Genomic DNA, 17,178 nt, shown 5'->3' with positions numbered 1-17,178 from the left:
CCATTTCCCTGTCCTTCTCTTTTCCTCTCTGAAATCAATAACAATATATTTGAAATAAAAGGTTGTAAGTTTTAGACTGTTCTGGATGTTTTAACAAAAGACCGTAGACTGGTAGTTTATAAGTAGCAGGAATTTATTGCTCAAAGACCCGGATGCTGGAAGTCTCTCTCTCTCCCCCTTCACTCCCTCTCTTCCACTCTCTCTAAATTCAGTGAAAAAAGTATCTTTGGGTGAGGATTACAGAAACAAACAAACAAACAAAATAAAAAAGAGAGAGACATTACAAACTCATACAAGACAACATAACACACCCAAATAACACAATTGAAGAATGGGCTAAACCTTGACCAGACATTTCTCCAAAGATGATGTACAAATGGCCAACAAAGTGATGAAGAGAGACGGAACATCAGTAATCCTACAGAACCATGAAAGAACTCCTTAGGCCTGTAGGGGTTTTGCTTGGGCATCAGTGCATTAATATTCAAAACCCCAAATCAGATTCCTACACGGACAAGGAAGGTATGGGGAAGGAGCATAGTAGGCCCGCAGTACAGAAAGTGATGGGGGAAGTGTAGTGATAAACAGCTCCAAAGGTCACATACCCCAAACTAGCATTAGAAATTTTATGTCATGTGAGTCTCACCTCCACAAAAGTTTCATCATTAGTTTATTTGGAAATCTCTCTCTCTCTCTCTCTCTCTCTCTCTCTCTCTCTCTCTCTCTCTCTCACACACACACACAGACACAGAGTTCTCTCTCTGGGATGAATTCTGTGGCCCCTCTTGAATGTGAAAATGGTTGCTTTCTTCCCCCAGTTCTTTCGTGTGGGTTGCTTTAGGATGGGCCTTGTGCTCTGAGGTGAGTCAGCCTGGCCCCTTCTCTGTCCCTGAGGCCCATCTTGCCTGGCACAGGATATGGGGAAATTTCCTCTTCTGCATTTCTGTGTATACCCTGTGGCTTGGAGGGAGAGAGAGAAAGGGAGAGAGAAACATAAACCGGTTGCTTCCCATACTTGCCCTGAGCTGGTATGGAAACCTAGGGATGTGTCCTGACCCGGAATTGAACTTGCCACCAATGTGCTGTAGGGAGGATGCTTCCACCAACAGAGCCATCCGGCCAGGGCTATCTATTTACACCTGTAATGTCCTTCCAAACAGATGTACCATTTCCTCCACTGAGGAAGTGCATAGTATATATTTGTGATGTGCATCTCTGAATGTTCCAGGAACATCGTCAGTTTTGATGTGTCCATGACATCTTTTATACCATCCTGTTTTTTGTTGGTCACTGTGCTATATGGATGCATTTGAATTTTGCAATGTGATTTTGTCTCTAGAAACCTTGCTGACTCTCTTCTCAAGCCCCTACATGTATCTGTATGTACTTGTAGATTTTTCTATGAAGACACAATCCTTGATGAAGAAAGTCAGCTTGGTTTTCTTTTGAATTTCCATAGCTTTTACTTATTGCTCTTGCCTTGCTGGACTCGGACCCGGTGCTGCTACGTTAGGTGTGGAGCTTGCTGAGCTCACCTCCTATTCTGCCAGGGGAGCCTCCTGCATCCCTGCTGACTGTGATGTTATCCTGAAGGCCTTTGACATCCCCCCTCGCTCACTGGTTCCTCCCTTGAGATCCCATCAGTCAAGGGCAGCGAGGCACACAGAAGCCCCACTATGTGCTCCAGCAGTGGGAGTGGAATGTCAGGGTTTGTGATGCCCGGGCTGGGACACAGATGGAGCAGAAAGGGATCCCTTCCCATCAGCCTGGGTGGGGCTCTGAGAAGGGACCCAGCGATGAGGGGCCAGGAAGGTGATTTTCATGAACTTTCAGGCCACAGCGCTGCTGCTGTGCTGAGGTCCCGCCAAATGGGGCGTCCGTTTCTGATGGGGCTTGTGGGCCCTCGCTGTCCCTCAGACACTCAGACCCTCGAGCCAACACAGGTGCGTCCCACGTCCCCAGGAAGCCCTCAGAGCGAAGGCCTTTACCACTCAGCTTTGCCCCTGGGTTCAACCACCCTCCACTGAATTGGGTCTAAAATCCTCTCTCTTTTGCCAGCACTTGGTCTAAAAAACTATTAAAGTGATCATTTTCAAGAATGTTCAACAGTTCCAGCTTGACGATAGCCGCCCACCCCCTCCCGAGTCTCCAGGACCAGGTCTGAGTGTGCTGGCCGCTGGCCGACCTCCCTCCCTACTTACACATCCTCTGGAAGTGGGTCACTTTCAGATTCACATCTGGACACGCCTCAGGGGCCTCAGTACATTTACCTGCAGGGTCAGGTGGGGGAGGGGAGACAGAAAGATTTCTAGGCCACCACCTCACCCCCCAACCCCTGTGCAGACCAAGTTCCCCTTCCAGCCTGGCCAGAGTCTCTCCTCCAGGACTTCCTGTTGGGGTGTCCTAGGCCCCACCCCAGAGCTGGGCACTTCCCTCCCTGACACAGGGACCTGGATCCGCTCTGCCCTGCCAGAGGCAGACATGGTGCCCCTGCTGCTGCTGCCCCTGCTGTGGGGGGGTGAGTGACTGAGGGAGGGGGGTCGGCCGGTGGGGGAGGGGCAGGAGCTGCATCTGAGTTTCTGTGTCCCCCTCCCCCAGGGTCCCTGCAGCAGCCGCCAGGCTATGAGCTCCGAGTGCAGGAATCGGTGACGGTGCAGGAGGGTCTGTGTGTCCATGTGCCCTGCTCCTTCTACCCGTGGAGTTTGGGGTCTTCCTCTACCAAAGTCTACACCTACTGGTACCGGTACAAGGACAACATAAACCATCCTGTGGCCTCGAGCAGCCCAGATAAAGAAGTGAAGAGTGAGACCAAAGGCCGCTTCCTCATCGCGGACCCGACAACCAACAACTGTTCCCTGCAAATCAGAGACGCCAGGAGGAGTGACTCAGGACGCTACTACTTCCGAGTGGAGAGAGGAAATTCTGTGAGATATAGTTACTTACATAAGATGCTGGATTTGCAGGTGACAGGTAAGGCAGGGGCCCTGGAGAGGACCCAGGGACATGGGACCCCGTCTTAGAGGAGCAACTGGACACTGGACACTCCCTGTCCAGGCCGTGGGCCCTGTGGTGGGAAGAGACACAGGGCCTGGGTGAGCTCAGCCCGAGGCAGGGCCTCTCTCAGGGTCCCGCTCTGAGTCCCCACCCCTGGAGCCCAGGCACCTGCCTTTCTCCCCTGCAGCCCTGACAGAGAGACCCCACATCCATGTACGGGAGCCTCTGGAGTCTGGCTGCCCCACACAGCTGGCCTGCAGCCTGCCAGGGGCCTGTGAAGGGGGACGACCTCTCACCTTCTCCTGGGCGGGAGCCGCTGTGGACTCGCTGGACCCCCAGACCCTCCCCTCCTCGGTGCTCACCTTCACCCCGAGGCCCCAGGACCATGACACCAACCTCACCTGTCAGGTTCAAGTCCAAGGATCTTTGTTGGCCACGCAGAGAACCATTTGGCTCAATGTGTCCTGTGAGTGTTGGAGGGGTGGGTGAGTCCATGCGGGCAAGGGAGTGGCGTGTGTGTGTGTGTGTGTGTGTGTGTGTGTGTGTGCTGGAGGCTGAGCTATTCTGAGAACACTCATCATGGATCTGCATGTAGGTGGGGAGGGGCCAGAAGGACAGCTCTCCCACCTTCCTGGTTCCCACTGGTGCTCCTTGGGATTGGGGTGACTTCCATCTGAAGTGGGGCCCTATCTTTCTATCCCAGATGCCCCACGTGGGGGCTGGAGGTGGAGGGGAGTTCACCTGCTGGGCTCCCAGCTCCTCTCCTTCAGCCTCTCTGTGCAGAGTGAGGTGCAGGATGGTGTGGGGGGCCGCCTGGTCAGGTGTTGGGCTGTGGGTGGACTGACACCTGGACAACACGTCACCCTTCTCCCGTCATCCCCAGACAGCCAGCCCTTCAGCAGATGTGTGACTGAGGAGCAGCAGGGCTCCTGGCCCCTGGTCCTCACCCTGATCAGAGGGGCCCTCATGGGGGCTGGCTTCCTCCTCACCTACGTCCTCACCTGGCTCTACTACACCAGGTGAGCAGGCCTGTCTCTCCCGGGGAAGGTCAGGGATTGGCCCTGAGGTGCAGGTGGGGCCGAGCTGTTCGGCTCTGCCTGGAGTTAGAGCGAAAGTGGCGGAGTCTCTGAGCTGACACCTGTGTGGGCCCCGCAGGTGTGGAGGCCCCCGGAACAGGAGGCAGAGCTCCTGATGGATCCTCCCTTCCTCTCAAGATGTTACTGAGGTGTGGACACCAGGCTAGAGGGACCGTCCTGGGACGTCAATGTCACCATCTCCCTGGAAGCTCTTGACTCACCTGCCTCCAATGTGCCAGTGGGGTTTCAGTGTGTGGAAGTGACTGAGTGACCACAAGGGGAGTCAGTGCCATGGAGAGAAGACTTTTCCTCCTTTCACCTCCTGAGAGGAGGGCCCGCTGTGCCCGGGAAGCCCCGGATTTCCTCAGGAAGCAGATGCAGGTGCAGAGCAGCCTAGCGAAGGCCTTGATTGGGTTTCCCATGGGAAACACAAGGCAGGGCAGGGTGAGCAGTTCAGGACCAGCTGGTGTGTGTCAGTCTGGGGGATGGGCCTGTGGGCGTGGTCTCCATGTGTCTGGTCCCAGGTGCTGGGTGATTGGGGGCAGGTGGGGAGGCTGGGAATATGGGCTCAGGTTGGGTTGGTTTGCATCTGAAATTCTTTGCTGTCTCTGAGAATGGGCGGGCCCTGGGAGGCCCTGTGTCTCCTTGGCTTCCAATCTGCTTAATGGCTCAAAACATCCTGAGATACAGAAATAAACAATAATACACACCCACTGACGGCCCCCTTGTTTCTGCCTGTGCTTCTCCCATTTGACTTGTTCCCCTCCCGCCTCTTTCTCTCTCTCTGTTGGTTCTGCCCACTCATCCCCCACCCCCTGCTCCTCTGTCTCCATTCTCAGGCCCAGAGACAGACTGAAGTTGGCACCTTATCCTCCCCTTGCCCAGGAGTTACCTGGTCACCACCTGAGCTTCTGGTCTCCCATCTGTAGGTGCTGATACACAGTAGAGTTAGGAGCAGCTCTCCTCTCCCTGTGCATAGACGCCAACCTCAGAATTACTGTTATAACACATCCCAGCATTTAATCATAAATGAGATCATTTCCGTGATATCACATTACCATTGATTTTACTATTTAGTGTCGGTTGGAGTTTCTTGAGTCCAGTTATATCTGGATCTTCTCTTTTTGTTGTTGCTGCTGTTAGACCTGTTTCAAGTAAGGGATTTTGTTTATTCCTTGTACTTATTCTTAAATTGGTATTTATCTCTTCTTATTTTTTTTTAAATATTTGTATTGATTTCTGAGAGGAAGTTGGAAGGAGATAGAGCGATAGAAATATCAATTTTGCGAGAGTCATTCATGGCCTGTTTCTTCTACGTTCTCAAATGGGATGAAGCCTGTCACTCAGGCATGTGCCCTGACCAGGAGTCAAACCCTGACCTCTTGGTTCATAGATTAATGTTCAATCCCTTAGCCATACCGGCTGGACTATATCTATTATTGAATAATAACAAATTTCAACATTTAAGACACATCCACCTATACTCTTTCCATTTTGTATTGTTATTGCATATAGCTTACAGCTATAAATTTGATAAACTTCAGAGAACATTAATAATTACTTGGATGTAAACAATTATTTTATTTCCAGATTAACTGAGATATTTTTGATATAGAATGGATGGCAGTTTAAGGTATGCAATGTGCATATTTGATGCACCTACATAGTGAAGTGATTACCACAATAAGGGTCATCAACACTTCCATCCTCTCATGTAATTACCATTTTTATGGTTATAACACTGATGATGTATAACCATAAAAACTTTCAGGAATATAATACAATCCTGTTAATTGTAGTCATCATGCTGTCCAGTACATCCCCAGGAATTATTCATCTTGTAGCTGAAAGTTTGTATCCTAGACCAACATTTCCCCATTTCCTCACCTCTAGCTCAGCATCACCGTTCTACTCTCTTTCTGTAAGTCCAACTTCTTTAGATTCCACTGTGAGAACACACTGCAGGTAAACAATGACTATTTTGAAAAATAACCCTCACAGTTATGCTTCCCTCATTCAGTTCTAGGTTTCCATCACATAATCACTTTCCTCTATGAAAAATGAACTAAAAATGTATTAAAGACCTAAATATAATACCCATAATTTAGAACTCTTCGAGGAAAACATAGGGGGAAAACCTAGGACATTGGGTTTTGCAATGATTTCCTGCGTATTTACACCAAAAGCACAGACAAGGGAAGCAAACATAGACAAGTGGGACTGTACCAACTTCAAAACCTGAGCACAAAAGGACACTCTCACCAGACTCCAGAGGCCACCTACAGGATGGGAGAGGAACTGTATCTGTTAAGGAGTTAATATCCAGCATGTATTACAAACTCACACAAGACAACATAAGAAACCCAAATAACACAATTGAAGAAATGGCTAAAACCTTGACTAGATGATGTACAAATGGCCAACAAAGTCATGAAGGGAGACTCCACATCAGTAATCCTACAGAACTTCACATGAAAGCCCTGCCTGTGTGGCTCAGTTGGTTAGTGTCTTTCTGATACACCCAGTTTTCCATGTCCATCCTGGTTGGGGCACATACAACAATCAACCAATGAATCAAAACTATAATGAGAGATCACCTCACACCCTGTAGGATGGCCACTAAGGAATGAAAGCACAGAAAATAACAAGTGCTGGTGAGCATGTCCCAAAATGGGAACCATTCCACATACTTGGTGGGATTGTAAGAGGGTGTGCCGGCTATGGAAACAATATGGCAGTTCCTCCAAAAATTAAAGATAGAATTACCGTATTATGTAACAACCCCTCTTGAGGTTACATGCCCAAAAACACTGAAAGCAGGACCTCAAAATGATATCTACATTCCCATATTTATAGCAGCATTATTCATATTACTCAACATCTGTCAGCAACCCAAATATCCATTGGTGGATAAATACACTAGAAAAGGTCATGGCCAGCTGGCATGCCTCAGTGGTTGAGTGTCAACCTATGAACCATGAGAGCACAGTGCCATTCCTGGCTGCAGGATCCATCCCAAGAATGAGGTCCGCAGGAGGAGGCCGATCAATGATTCTCTCTCATCATTGATGTTTCCATCTCTCTCTCCTTCTCCCTTCCTCTGAAATCTATAAAATATATTTTTGAAATAAAAGGTCGTATGTCTTAGACTTTTTCAGATATTTTAACAAAAGACCATAAACTGGTGGTTTATAAATAGCACGGATTTATTGCTCAAAGACCTGGAAGTTGGAAGTCTCTCGCTCCCGCTCCCTCCCTCTCTATCACTCTCTCTAAATTCAATGAAAAAAATATTTTTGGGTGAGGATTAAGGAAACAAACAAACAAACAAACAAACAAACAGACAAACAGAAAAGATAAAAGAAAAGAGAGAGACATTACAAATTCATACAAGACAACATAAAAACCCAAATAACACAATTGAAGAATGAGCTAAACCTTGACTAGACATTTCTCCAAAGATGATGTACAAATGGCCAACGAAGTCATTAAAACAGACTCCACATCAGCAATCCTACAGAACCATGAAAGATCTCCTTAGGCCTGTGGGGGTTTTGCTTGGTGCATCAGGGCATTAATATTCAAAACCACAGATTAGATTCCTACTGACAAGGAAGGTATGGGGAAGGAGCATAGTAGGCCCGAGTACAGAGAGTGATGGGGGAAGTGTAGTGATAAGCAGCTCCAAAGGTCACACACCCAAAACTAGCATTAGAAATTTTATGTCATGTGAGTCTTACCTCCACAAAACTTTCGTCATTAGTTTATTTGGAAATCACACACACACACACACACACACACACACACACACACACACACACACACTCCTCTCTCTGGGATGAATTCTGTGGCCCCTCTTGAATGTGAAATGGTTGCTTCCTTCCCTCAGTCCTTCGTGTGGGTTGCTTTAGGATGGACCTTGTGCTCTGAGGTGAGTCAGCCGGGCCCCTTCTCTGCCCCTGAGGCCCATCTTGCTGGCACAGGTTATGGGGAAATTTCCTCTTCTGCATTTCTGTCTATACTTTGTGGCTTGGAGAGAGAGAGAGAGAGAGAGAGAGAGAGAGAGAGAGATATCAATGTGAGAGAGAAACAGAAATAGTTTGCCTCCCATACTTGCCCTGAGCTGGTATGGAAACTGAGGTATGTGCCCTGAACCGGAATTGACTCTGCAACCTATGTGCTGTAGGGAGGATGCTTCCACCAACTGAGCCATCCAGCCAGGGCTATCTATTTACACCTGTAATGTCCTCCCAAACAGATGTACCGTTTCCTCCCCCGAGGAATTACATAGTATATTTTTGTGATGTGCATCTCTGAATATTCCAGGAATGATAAAAGTTTTGATGTGTCCATACCATCTTTTATACCATCCTGTTTTTCATTGGTCACTGTTCTACACGATGCATTTGAGTTTTGCAATTTGAGTTTCTCTCTAGAAACCATGCCAACTCTCTTCTCAAGCCCCTACATGTATCTGTATGTACGTGTGGATTTTCCTATATAGACACAATCCTTGATGGATAAACTCAGCTTGATTTTCTTTGGAATTTCCATAGCTTTTACTTATTGCTCTTGCCTTGTTGGACTCGGACCCGGTGCTGCTGCGTTAGGTGTGGAGCTTGCTGAGCTCACCCTCTATCCCGCCAGGGGAGCCTCCTGCATCCCTAGCTGACTGTGATGTTCTCCTGAAGGCCTTTGACATCCCCCCGCGCTCACTGGTTCCTCCCTTGAGATCCCATCAGTCAAGGGCAGCGAGGCACACAGAAGCCCCACTATGTGCTCCAGTAGCGGGAATGGAATGTCAGAGTTTGTGATGCCCGGGTTGGGACACAGATGGAGCAGAAAGGGAACACTTCCCATCAGCCTGGGTGGGGCTCTGAACAGGGACCCAGCGATGAGGGGGCAGGAAGGTGATTTTCATGAACTTTCAGGCGGCAGCGCTGCTGCTGTGCTGAGGTCCCGCCAAATGGGGCGTCCGTTTCTGATGGGGCTTGTGCGCCTCGCTGTCCCTCAGACACTCAGACCCTCGAGCCAACACAGGTGCGTCCCACGTCCCCAAGAAGCCCTCAGAGCCAAGGCCTTTACCACTCAGCTTTGCCCCTGGGTTCCACCCTCCACTGGACTTGGGTCTAAATTCCTCTCTCTTTTGCCAGCACTTGTTCTAAACAAATCTTAAAATTATCCTTTTCCAGAATGTTCAACAGTTTTAGCTGGAGGGCGGTCCCCCCCCCTCCCCGAGTCACCAGGACCAGCTCTGAGTGTGCTGGCCCCTGGGTGACTCCCTCTCCACTTACACATCCTCTGTAACGGGGTCACTTTCAGATTCACATCTGGACAAGCCACTCAACCTCCCAGGGCCTCAGTACATTTACCTGTAGGGTTGGGGGGTGTGTAAAGGGATGTGGAGGGTGGGGGAGGAGAGACAGGGAAGATTTCTCAGCCACCACACCCCCCACATCCTATGGAGGCCAAGTTCCCCTTCCAGCCTGGCCCCAGTCTCTCCCCCAGGACTTCCTGTTGGGGTGTCCTAGGCCCCACCCCAGAGCTGGGCACTTCCCTCCCTGACACAGGGACCTGGATCCGCTCTGCCTGCCAGAGGCAGACATGGTGCCCCTGCTGCTGCTGCCCCTGCTGTGGGGGGGTAAGTGGGCTGTGGGAGGGGGGCTGGGGAGGTGGGGGAGGGGCGGGGGCTGCATCTGAGCCTCAGTCCCCCTCCCACAGGGTCCCTGCAGCAGCAGCCGCCAGGCTATGAGCTCCGAGTGCAGGAATTGGTGACGGTGCAGGAGGGTCTGTGTGTCCATGTGCCCTGCTCCTTCTCCTTCCTGGGGAGTCCGTGGTCTTCCTCTACCAAACTCCACAGCTACTGGTACCGGTTGAGGGGCAACACAAACCGTGATGTTCTTGTGGCCTCGAGCAGCCCAGATAAACCGACAGAGACCAAAGGCCGCTTCCTCCTTGCCGAACCCAGGACCAACAACTGTTCCCTGCAAATCAGAGATGCCAGGTGGAGTGACAGAGGACGCTACTACTTCCGAGTGGAGAGAGGAAATTCTGTTGGATTTAGTTACCAAAAGAAGATGCTGGATTTGCAGGTGACAGGTACGGCAGGGGCCCCGGAGAGGATCAGGGACATGGGACCCCGTCTTAGATCAGGAACAGGACACTGGACACTCCCTGATCCAGGCCATGGGCCCTGGGTGGTCGGAAGAGACACATGGGTGAGCTCAGGCCCCAAGGCAGGGCTTCTCTCCGGGTCCCACTCTGAGTCCACACCCCTGGAGCCCAGGTAACTGCCTTTCTCCCCTGCAGCCCTGACAGAGAAACCCCACATCCGTGTACGGGAGCTTCTGGAGTCCGGCCGCCCCACACAGCTGGCCTGCAGCCTGCCAGGGGCCTGTGAAGGGGGACGACCTCTCACCTTCTCCTGGGCGGGAGCCGCTGTGGACTCGCTGGACCCCCAGAACCTCAGCTCCTCGGTGCTCACCTTCACCCCGAGGCCCCGGGACCATGGCACCAACCTCACCTGTCAGGTGAAACGGGAAGGGTCCCTGTGGACCACACAGAGAACCATCCAGCTCAATGTCTCCTGTGAGTGTGGGAGGGGTGGCTGTGTCCATGGGGGCAGTGGGAGCTATGTGTGTGTGTGTGTGTGTGTGTGTGTGTGTGTGTGTGTGTGTGCTGGAGGCTGAGCTAACCTGAGAACACCCGGGCATGGATGTGCCTGTAGGTGGGGAGGGGGACAGAAGGACAGCTCTCCCCCCTTCCCAATTCCCACCACCCCTCCTTGGGATTGGGGTGACTTCCATCTGAAGGGGGGCCCTGTCTTTCTATCCCAGATGCAGGGAACCTCACCATAGGCGTCTCCTTCAGAAACGACACAGGTAGGAAAGAACCCCTCCTCTCTGGGCAGGGACCTGCCCCGGGCCCTGGTGGGGCAGAGGGGGGAGCGGGAGTTTGAATGGGATGAGACATGGGAAGGGCAAGGATGAAAGTCATCACCCCAGTCCCTCACCTCTGGTGTGTGGGTGCCTGCATCTGTGTTCCACACACCTCTCTCTCTCTCTCTCTCTCTTCCTCATAACCGTTCTCCCCAAAGTCTTTGAGAATCTGCAAAACACATCCCTTACCATCCTGGAGGGAGAGGCCCTGAGGCTGCGCTGTGAGGCTGACAGCAACCCCTCTGCCGAGCTGAGCTGGTTCTGGGGACCCCCAGGCCTGAACACCACCCCCATCTCCAGCACCGCGATCCTGGAGCTGCCTCGCGTGGGGCCTGCACAGGAAGGAGAGTTCACCTGCCAAGCTCGGCACCCGCTGGGCTCCCACAGTGTCTCTCTCAGCCTCTCCGTGGCCTGTGAGTGGGGAGACCCCGGGGGGCAGGACAGCGGGGTTCTGGGGAGATTAGAGGCACCGCTGACCCTTCTCCTCGCTCCCCACAGACCCCCCGCAGCTGCTGGGACCCTCCTGCTCCTGGGAGGACCAGGGTCTGCACTGCAGCTGCTCCTCCAGGGCCCAGCCGGCCCCCTCCCTGCGCTGGCGGCTGGGGGCGGAGCTGCTGGAGGGGAACCATGGCAACGAGTCCCAGGTGGTCAGCTCCAGCTCAGAGGGGCCCTGGACCAACAGCTCCCTGAGCCTCCGCGAGGGGCTCAGCCCTGACCTCAGACTCAGCTGTGAGGCCTGGAATGTGCACGGGACCCATAGCGCCTCTGTCCTGCTGCTGCCAGGTCAGGGCCTGCTGTGGGCAGAGGCCACGGAGGAAGGAGTGGGTCAGAGAGAGGGTGGGGCTGGGGTGGGGGCTGCGTGGGGACAGGGGGGGATTGCTAGGACAGGGCCTGCCTCTCCTGCCTGAACAGAACCGACAGCGGGTCTGGGAGGAGGTGGGAAGAGGAGAGACTGAGTCCTGGGAGTGGGTGGTGTCACCTGAGCTGGTGCTGGAGGAACAAGCCCTGAGCCCCTCCAGCCCTCAGCACCAGGGCTCCTGGAGCTGCCCCATGTGGGGCTGGAGGTGGAGGGGAGTTTACCTGCGGGGCTCAGCATCCGCTGGGCTCCCAGCTCCTCTCCTTCAGCCTCTCTGTGCAGAGTGAGGTGCAGGACAGGTGTGGGGCGGCCGCCTGGTCAGGTGATGGGCTGTGGGTGGACCGAGTCCTGGACAACATGTCACCCTTCTGTCGTCCCAGGCAGCCCGCACTCCAGCAGATGTGTGACCGAGGAGCAGCAGGGCTCCTGGCCCCTGGTCCTCACCCTGATCAGAGGGGCCCTCATGGGGGCTGGCTTCCTCCTCACCTACGTCCTCACCTGGCTCTACTACACCAGGTGAGCAGGCCTGTCTCTCCCGGGGAAGGTCAGGGATTGGCCCTGAGGTGCAGGTGGGGCCGAGCTGTCCGGCTCTGCCTGGAGTTAGAGCCAAAGTGGCGGAGTCTCTGAGCTGACACCTGTGTGGGCCCCGCAGGTGTGGAGGCCCCCGGAACAGGAGGCAGAGCTCCTGATGGATCCTCCCTTCCTCTCAAGATGGACTGAGGTGTGGACACCAGGCTACAGGGACCGTCCTGGGACGTCCATGTCACCATCTCCCTGGAAGTTCTTGACTCACCTGCCTCCAATGTGCCAGTGGGGTTTCAGTGTGTGGAAGTGACGGAGTGACCACAAGGGGAGTCAGTGCCATGGAGAGAAGACTTTTACTCCTTTCACCTCCTGAGAGGAGGGCCCGCTGTGCCCGGGAAGCCCCGGATTTCCTCAGGAAGCAGATGCAGGTGCAGGGCAGCCTACCGAAGGCCTTGGTTGGGGTTTCCATGGGAAACGCAAGGCAGGGCAGGGTGAGCAGTTCAGGACCAGCTGGTGTGTGTCAGTCTGGGGGATGGGCCTGTGGGCGTGGTCTCCATGTGTCTGGTCCCAGGTCCTGGGTGATTTGGGGCAGGTGGGGAGGCTGGGAATATGGGCTCAGGTTGGGTTGGTTTGCATCTGAAATTCTTTGTTGTCTTTGAGAATGGGCGGGCCCTGGGAGGCTGTGTGTCTCCTTGGCTTCCAATCTGTTTAATGGCTCAAAACATAAGATACAGAAATAAACAATAATACACACCCACTGACGGCCCCTTGTTTCTGCCTGTGCTTCTCCCATTTGACTTGTTCCCCTCCCCCTTCTTTCTTTCTCTCTGTTGCTTCTGCCCACTCATCCCCCACCCCCTGCTCCTCTCTCTCCATTCTCAGCCCAGAGAGGGACCGAAGTTGGCCCCTTATCCTCCGCTTGCCCTGAAGTTACCTGGTCACCACCTGAGCTTCTGGTCTCCCATCTGTAGGTGCTGATACACAGTAGAGTTAGGAGCAGCTCTCCTCTCCCTGTGCATAGACGCCACCCTCAGAATTATTGTCATAGCACATCCCCAGCATTTAATCATAAATGAGAACGTTTCTGTGATGTCACATGACAATTGATTTTACTCTTTAGTGTCTCTGGGAGTTTCTTGAGTCCAATTACATCTGGATCTCTTCTTGTTGTTGCAGTTGTTGAACCTTTTGCAAGCACGGGATTTTGTTTATTCCTTGTAATTATTCTTCAATTGGTATTTATATCTCTTCTTATTCTTTGAAATATTTTTATTGATTTTTGAGAGGAAAAGAGAGGGAGAGAGAGAGAGAGAGAGAGAGAGAGAGAGAGAGAGAGAGAAATCAATGAGAGAGAGAATCATTGACTGGATGCCTCCTCCACATCCCCTACTGGGGTTGAAGCCCATAACCCAGGCATATAGCCTGACTGGGAATCGAACTGTGACCTCCTGGTCCATAGGCCGGCACTCAACTTCTGAGCCACATGGGCCAGGCTATATCTATTAATGAATAATAAAAAATTCAATATTTAAGACACTTGCTCTCACCATTTTGTATTATTACGATCATATATCTTACATCTATCAATTTGATAAACTTTATAGAACATTAATAATTACTTGGATGTAAACAATTATTTTTTTTCCAGATTTATTGAGATATTTTAAAAAAATATATTTTATTGATTTTTTACAGAGAGGAAGGGGAAGGGATAGAGAGTTAGAAACATCGATGTGAGAGAAACATGGATCAGCTGCCTCCTGCACACCCCCCACTGGGGATGAGCCCACAACCAAGGTACATGCCCTTGACCGGAATCGAACCTGGGACTCTTCAGTCCACAGGCTGACGCTCTAGCCACTAAGCCAAACCTGTCAGGGCGAGATATTTTTTAAACAGAATGCATGCAAGCATAACATTTCCATACTCTCCTAATTATCCTTGTTATGATTTTAATACGAACGATGTATAACCATAACAACTTTCAGGGGTAGAATACAATCCTGTTAATTATAGACATCATGCTGTCCAGTACATCCCCAGGAATTATTCATCTTGTAGGTGAAAGTTACCCTTGACCAACATCTCCCCATTTCCCCACCCCCAGCCCCTGCATCACCGTTCTCCTCTCTTTCTGTGAGCTCAGTGTGTTTAGACCCCACTGTGAGAACACACTGCAGGTAAACAATGACTATTTTGAAAAATACCCCTCACAGTTTTGTTTCTTCCATGCAGTTCTAGGTTTCCATCACAGAACCACTTTCCTCTACACAGAAATTAACTCAAAATAGATTAAAGACCTAAATTTAATACAGACAACCATAAAACTCTTATAGGGAAACATAGTGGGAAAGCCCGTGATGTTGGATTCTGCAACGAATTCCTGCATATTTCCATCAAAGTCACAGACAAGGAAAGCCAACATAGACAAGTGGGATGTACCAACTTCAAAACCTGAGCACAAAAGGACACTCTCACCAGACTCCAGAGGCCACCTACAGAATGGGAGAGAAACTGTATGTGTGCAGGAGTTAATATCCAGCATGTATTACAAACTCACACAAGACAACATAAGAAACCCAAGTAACACAATTGAAGAAAAGACTAAAACCTTGAATAGACATTTCTCCAAAGATGATGGACAAATGGCCAACTATGTCATGAAGAGAGACGCAACATCAGTAAGATGACAAAACTACAAACGAAAGCCCTGGCTGGGTGGCTCAGTTGGTGAGTGACTTCCTGATACACCCAGTTTGCCGGTTCCATCCTGGTCGGGGCACATAGAACAATCCACCAATGAATGCGTAAATCAAAACTATAATGAGAGATCACCTCACACCCTTTAGGATGGCCACTGTGAATGGAAACCACAGAAAATAATCAGCGCTGGTGAGCGTGTTCCAAAATGGAAACCGTTAGGCACATTTGGTGGGATTGTAAGAGGGTGTATTGGCTATGGAAACAATATGGCAGTTCCTCCAAAAATTAATAATAGAACTACCATGACATGTAACATCCTCTCTTGAGGTTATACACTGAGTGGCCAGATTATTATGACCGGCCAAATTATTATGACCACCCCATCAGTACCTCATTGAGACTTCCAAAAATACTGAATATTGAAAACTTCCTAAGCAAATACTCTCAGGGTATTATTATTATTATTATGATGATGATGATTATGATTATTATTTGCATAACTAATTCACTTCATTGTACTGATGGAGTGGTCATAATAATCTGGGTACTTAGTGTATATCCAAAAGAACTGAAAGCAGGACCTCAAAAAGATACCTGCACTCCCATATCTATAGCAGCATTATTCACATTAGTCAAAAGGTGTCAGCCAGCAACCCAAATGTCCATTGATGGATAATAGCATTAAAAGGTCATGGCCAGCTGGCCTGGCTCAGTGGTTGAGTGTCAACCTATGAGCCCAGATATCATCATTCCATTCCTGGTTGCAGGATCCCTCCCGATTGTGGGGCCAGCAGGAGGAGGCCAATCAATGATTCTCTCTCATCACTGATATTTCCATTTCCCTCTCCTTCTCCCTTCCTCTCTGAAATCAACAAAAATATATTTGAAATAAAAGGTCATATGTCTTAGACTTTTTCGGATATTTTAACAAAAGACCATGGACTGGAGGCTTATAAAGAGCAGGGATTTATGGCTCCAAGACCTGGAAGCTGGAAGTTCTCTCTCTCCCTCCACTTCCTTCCCTCTCTTCCACTCTCTCTAAATTCAATGAAAAAAATATCTTTGGGTGAGGATTAACGAAACAAACAAAAACTAAAGAAAAGAGAAGAGAAAGACATTACAAACGCATACAAGACAACATAACACACCCAAATAACACAATTGAAGAATGGGCTAAACCTTGACTAGACATTTCTCCAAAGATGATGTACAAATGACCAACAAAGTCATTAAAAGAGACTCAACATCAGTAATCCTAAAGAACAATAAAAGAACTCCTTAGCTCGGTAGGAGTTTTGCTTGGTGCATCCGTGCATTAATATTGAAAACCCCAATTCTGATTCATACACGGACAAGGACGGTATGGGGAAGGCGCATAGTAGGCCCGCGGTCCAGAAAGTGATGGGGGAAGTGTAGTGATAAGTAGCTCCGAAGGTCACACACCCAAAACTAGCATTAGAAATTTTATGTCATGTGAGTCTCACCTCCACAAACGTTTTGTCATTAGTTTATTTGGAAATCACACGTGAGCGCACACACACAAACACACACACGTGCACACACATGCATATATACATACAGAGTTCTCTCTTGGGATGGATTCTGTGGCCCCTCTTGAATGTGAAAATGGTTGCTTCCTTCCCCCAGTTCTTTCCTGTGGGTTGCTTTGGGATGGGCCTTGTGCTCTGAGGTGAGTCAGCGTGGCCCCTTCTCTGTCCCTGAGGCCCATCTTACCTGGCACAGCTTACGGGGAAATTTCCTCTTCTGCATTTCTGTCTATACCTTCTGGCTTGGAGAGAGAGAGAGAGAGAGAAAGAGAGAGAGAGAGAGAGAGAGAGAGAGAGAGAGAGAGAGAGAGAGAGATGGGGGAACATAAATCGGTTGCCTCCCATACTTGCTCTGAGCTGGTGTGGAAACGAGGTATATGCCCTGACCTGGAATTGAACCTGCAACCAATGTGCTGTAGGGAGGATGCTTCCACCAACAGAGCCATCCGGCCAGGGCTATCTATTTCCATCATTAAAGTCCTCCCTAACAGATGTATCATTTCCTCCATTGAGGTAGCTCATAGTGTATATTTGTAATG

General features: G+C 50.4%; 2 protein-coding genes across 3 annotated transcripts; both read left to right on the top strand.

Annotated features, from left to right (window-relative positions):
- Positions 1–2,389: 2,389 nt before the first annotated feature.
- On the top strand, positions 2,390–4,783 carry LOC111824401 (sialic acid-binding Ig-like lectin 14). Of its 2 annotated transcripts, none has more exons than XR_002827481.1 (5): positions 2,390–2,518; positions 2,599–2,970; positions 3,182–3,460; positions 3,882–4,013; positions 4,150–4,783. XR_002827481.1 is itself a non-coding variant. In XM_023748423.1 (5 exons), exons 1-5 carry the CDS (start codon positions 2,482–2,484, stop codon positions 4,184–4,186), a joined length of 861 nt encoding a protein of 286 aa, XP_023604191.1. In that variant the 5' UTR covers positions 2,390–2,481; the 3' UTR covers positions 4,187–4,783. The 2 variants fall into 2 exon arrangements, 1 of the variants encoding a protein (XP_023604191.1); XM_023748423.1 differs by having other exon boundaries at positions 3,878–4,013.
- Positions 4,784–9,643: 4,860 nt separating this feature from the next.
- On the top strand, positions 9,644–13,339 carry LOC102437488 (sialic acid-binding Ig-like lectin 5). The gene is made up of 8 exons (XM_014449732.2): positions 9,644–9,711; positions 9,792–10,169; positions 10,380–10,658; positions 10,907–10,951; positions 11,167–11,421; positions 11,507–11,791; positions 12,245–12,380; positions 12,517–13,339. The coding sequence occupies exons 1-8, from the start codon at positions 9,675–9,677 to the stop codon at positions 12,551–12,553; spliced, it is 1,452 nt and encodes a 483-aa protein (XP_014305218.1). The 5' UTR covers positions 9,644–9,674; the 3' UTR covers positions 12,554–13,339.
- Positions 13,340–17,178: the final 3,839 nt, after the last annotated feature.

This window comes from Myotis lucifugus, unplaced genomic scaffold, assembly GCF_000147115.1.
Source record: "Myotis lucifugus unplaced genomic scaffold, Myoluc2.0 scaffold_1382, whole genome shotgun sequence".
NCBI classification, from domain to species: Eukaryota; Metazoa; Chordata; class Mammalia; order Chiroptera; family Vespertilionidae; genus Myotis; species Myotis lucifugus.
The sequence above is the reverse complement of the archived record's forward strand: the minus strand, read 5'-3'. Positions and strand labels throughout refer to the sequence as shown.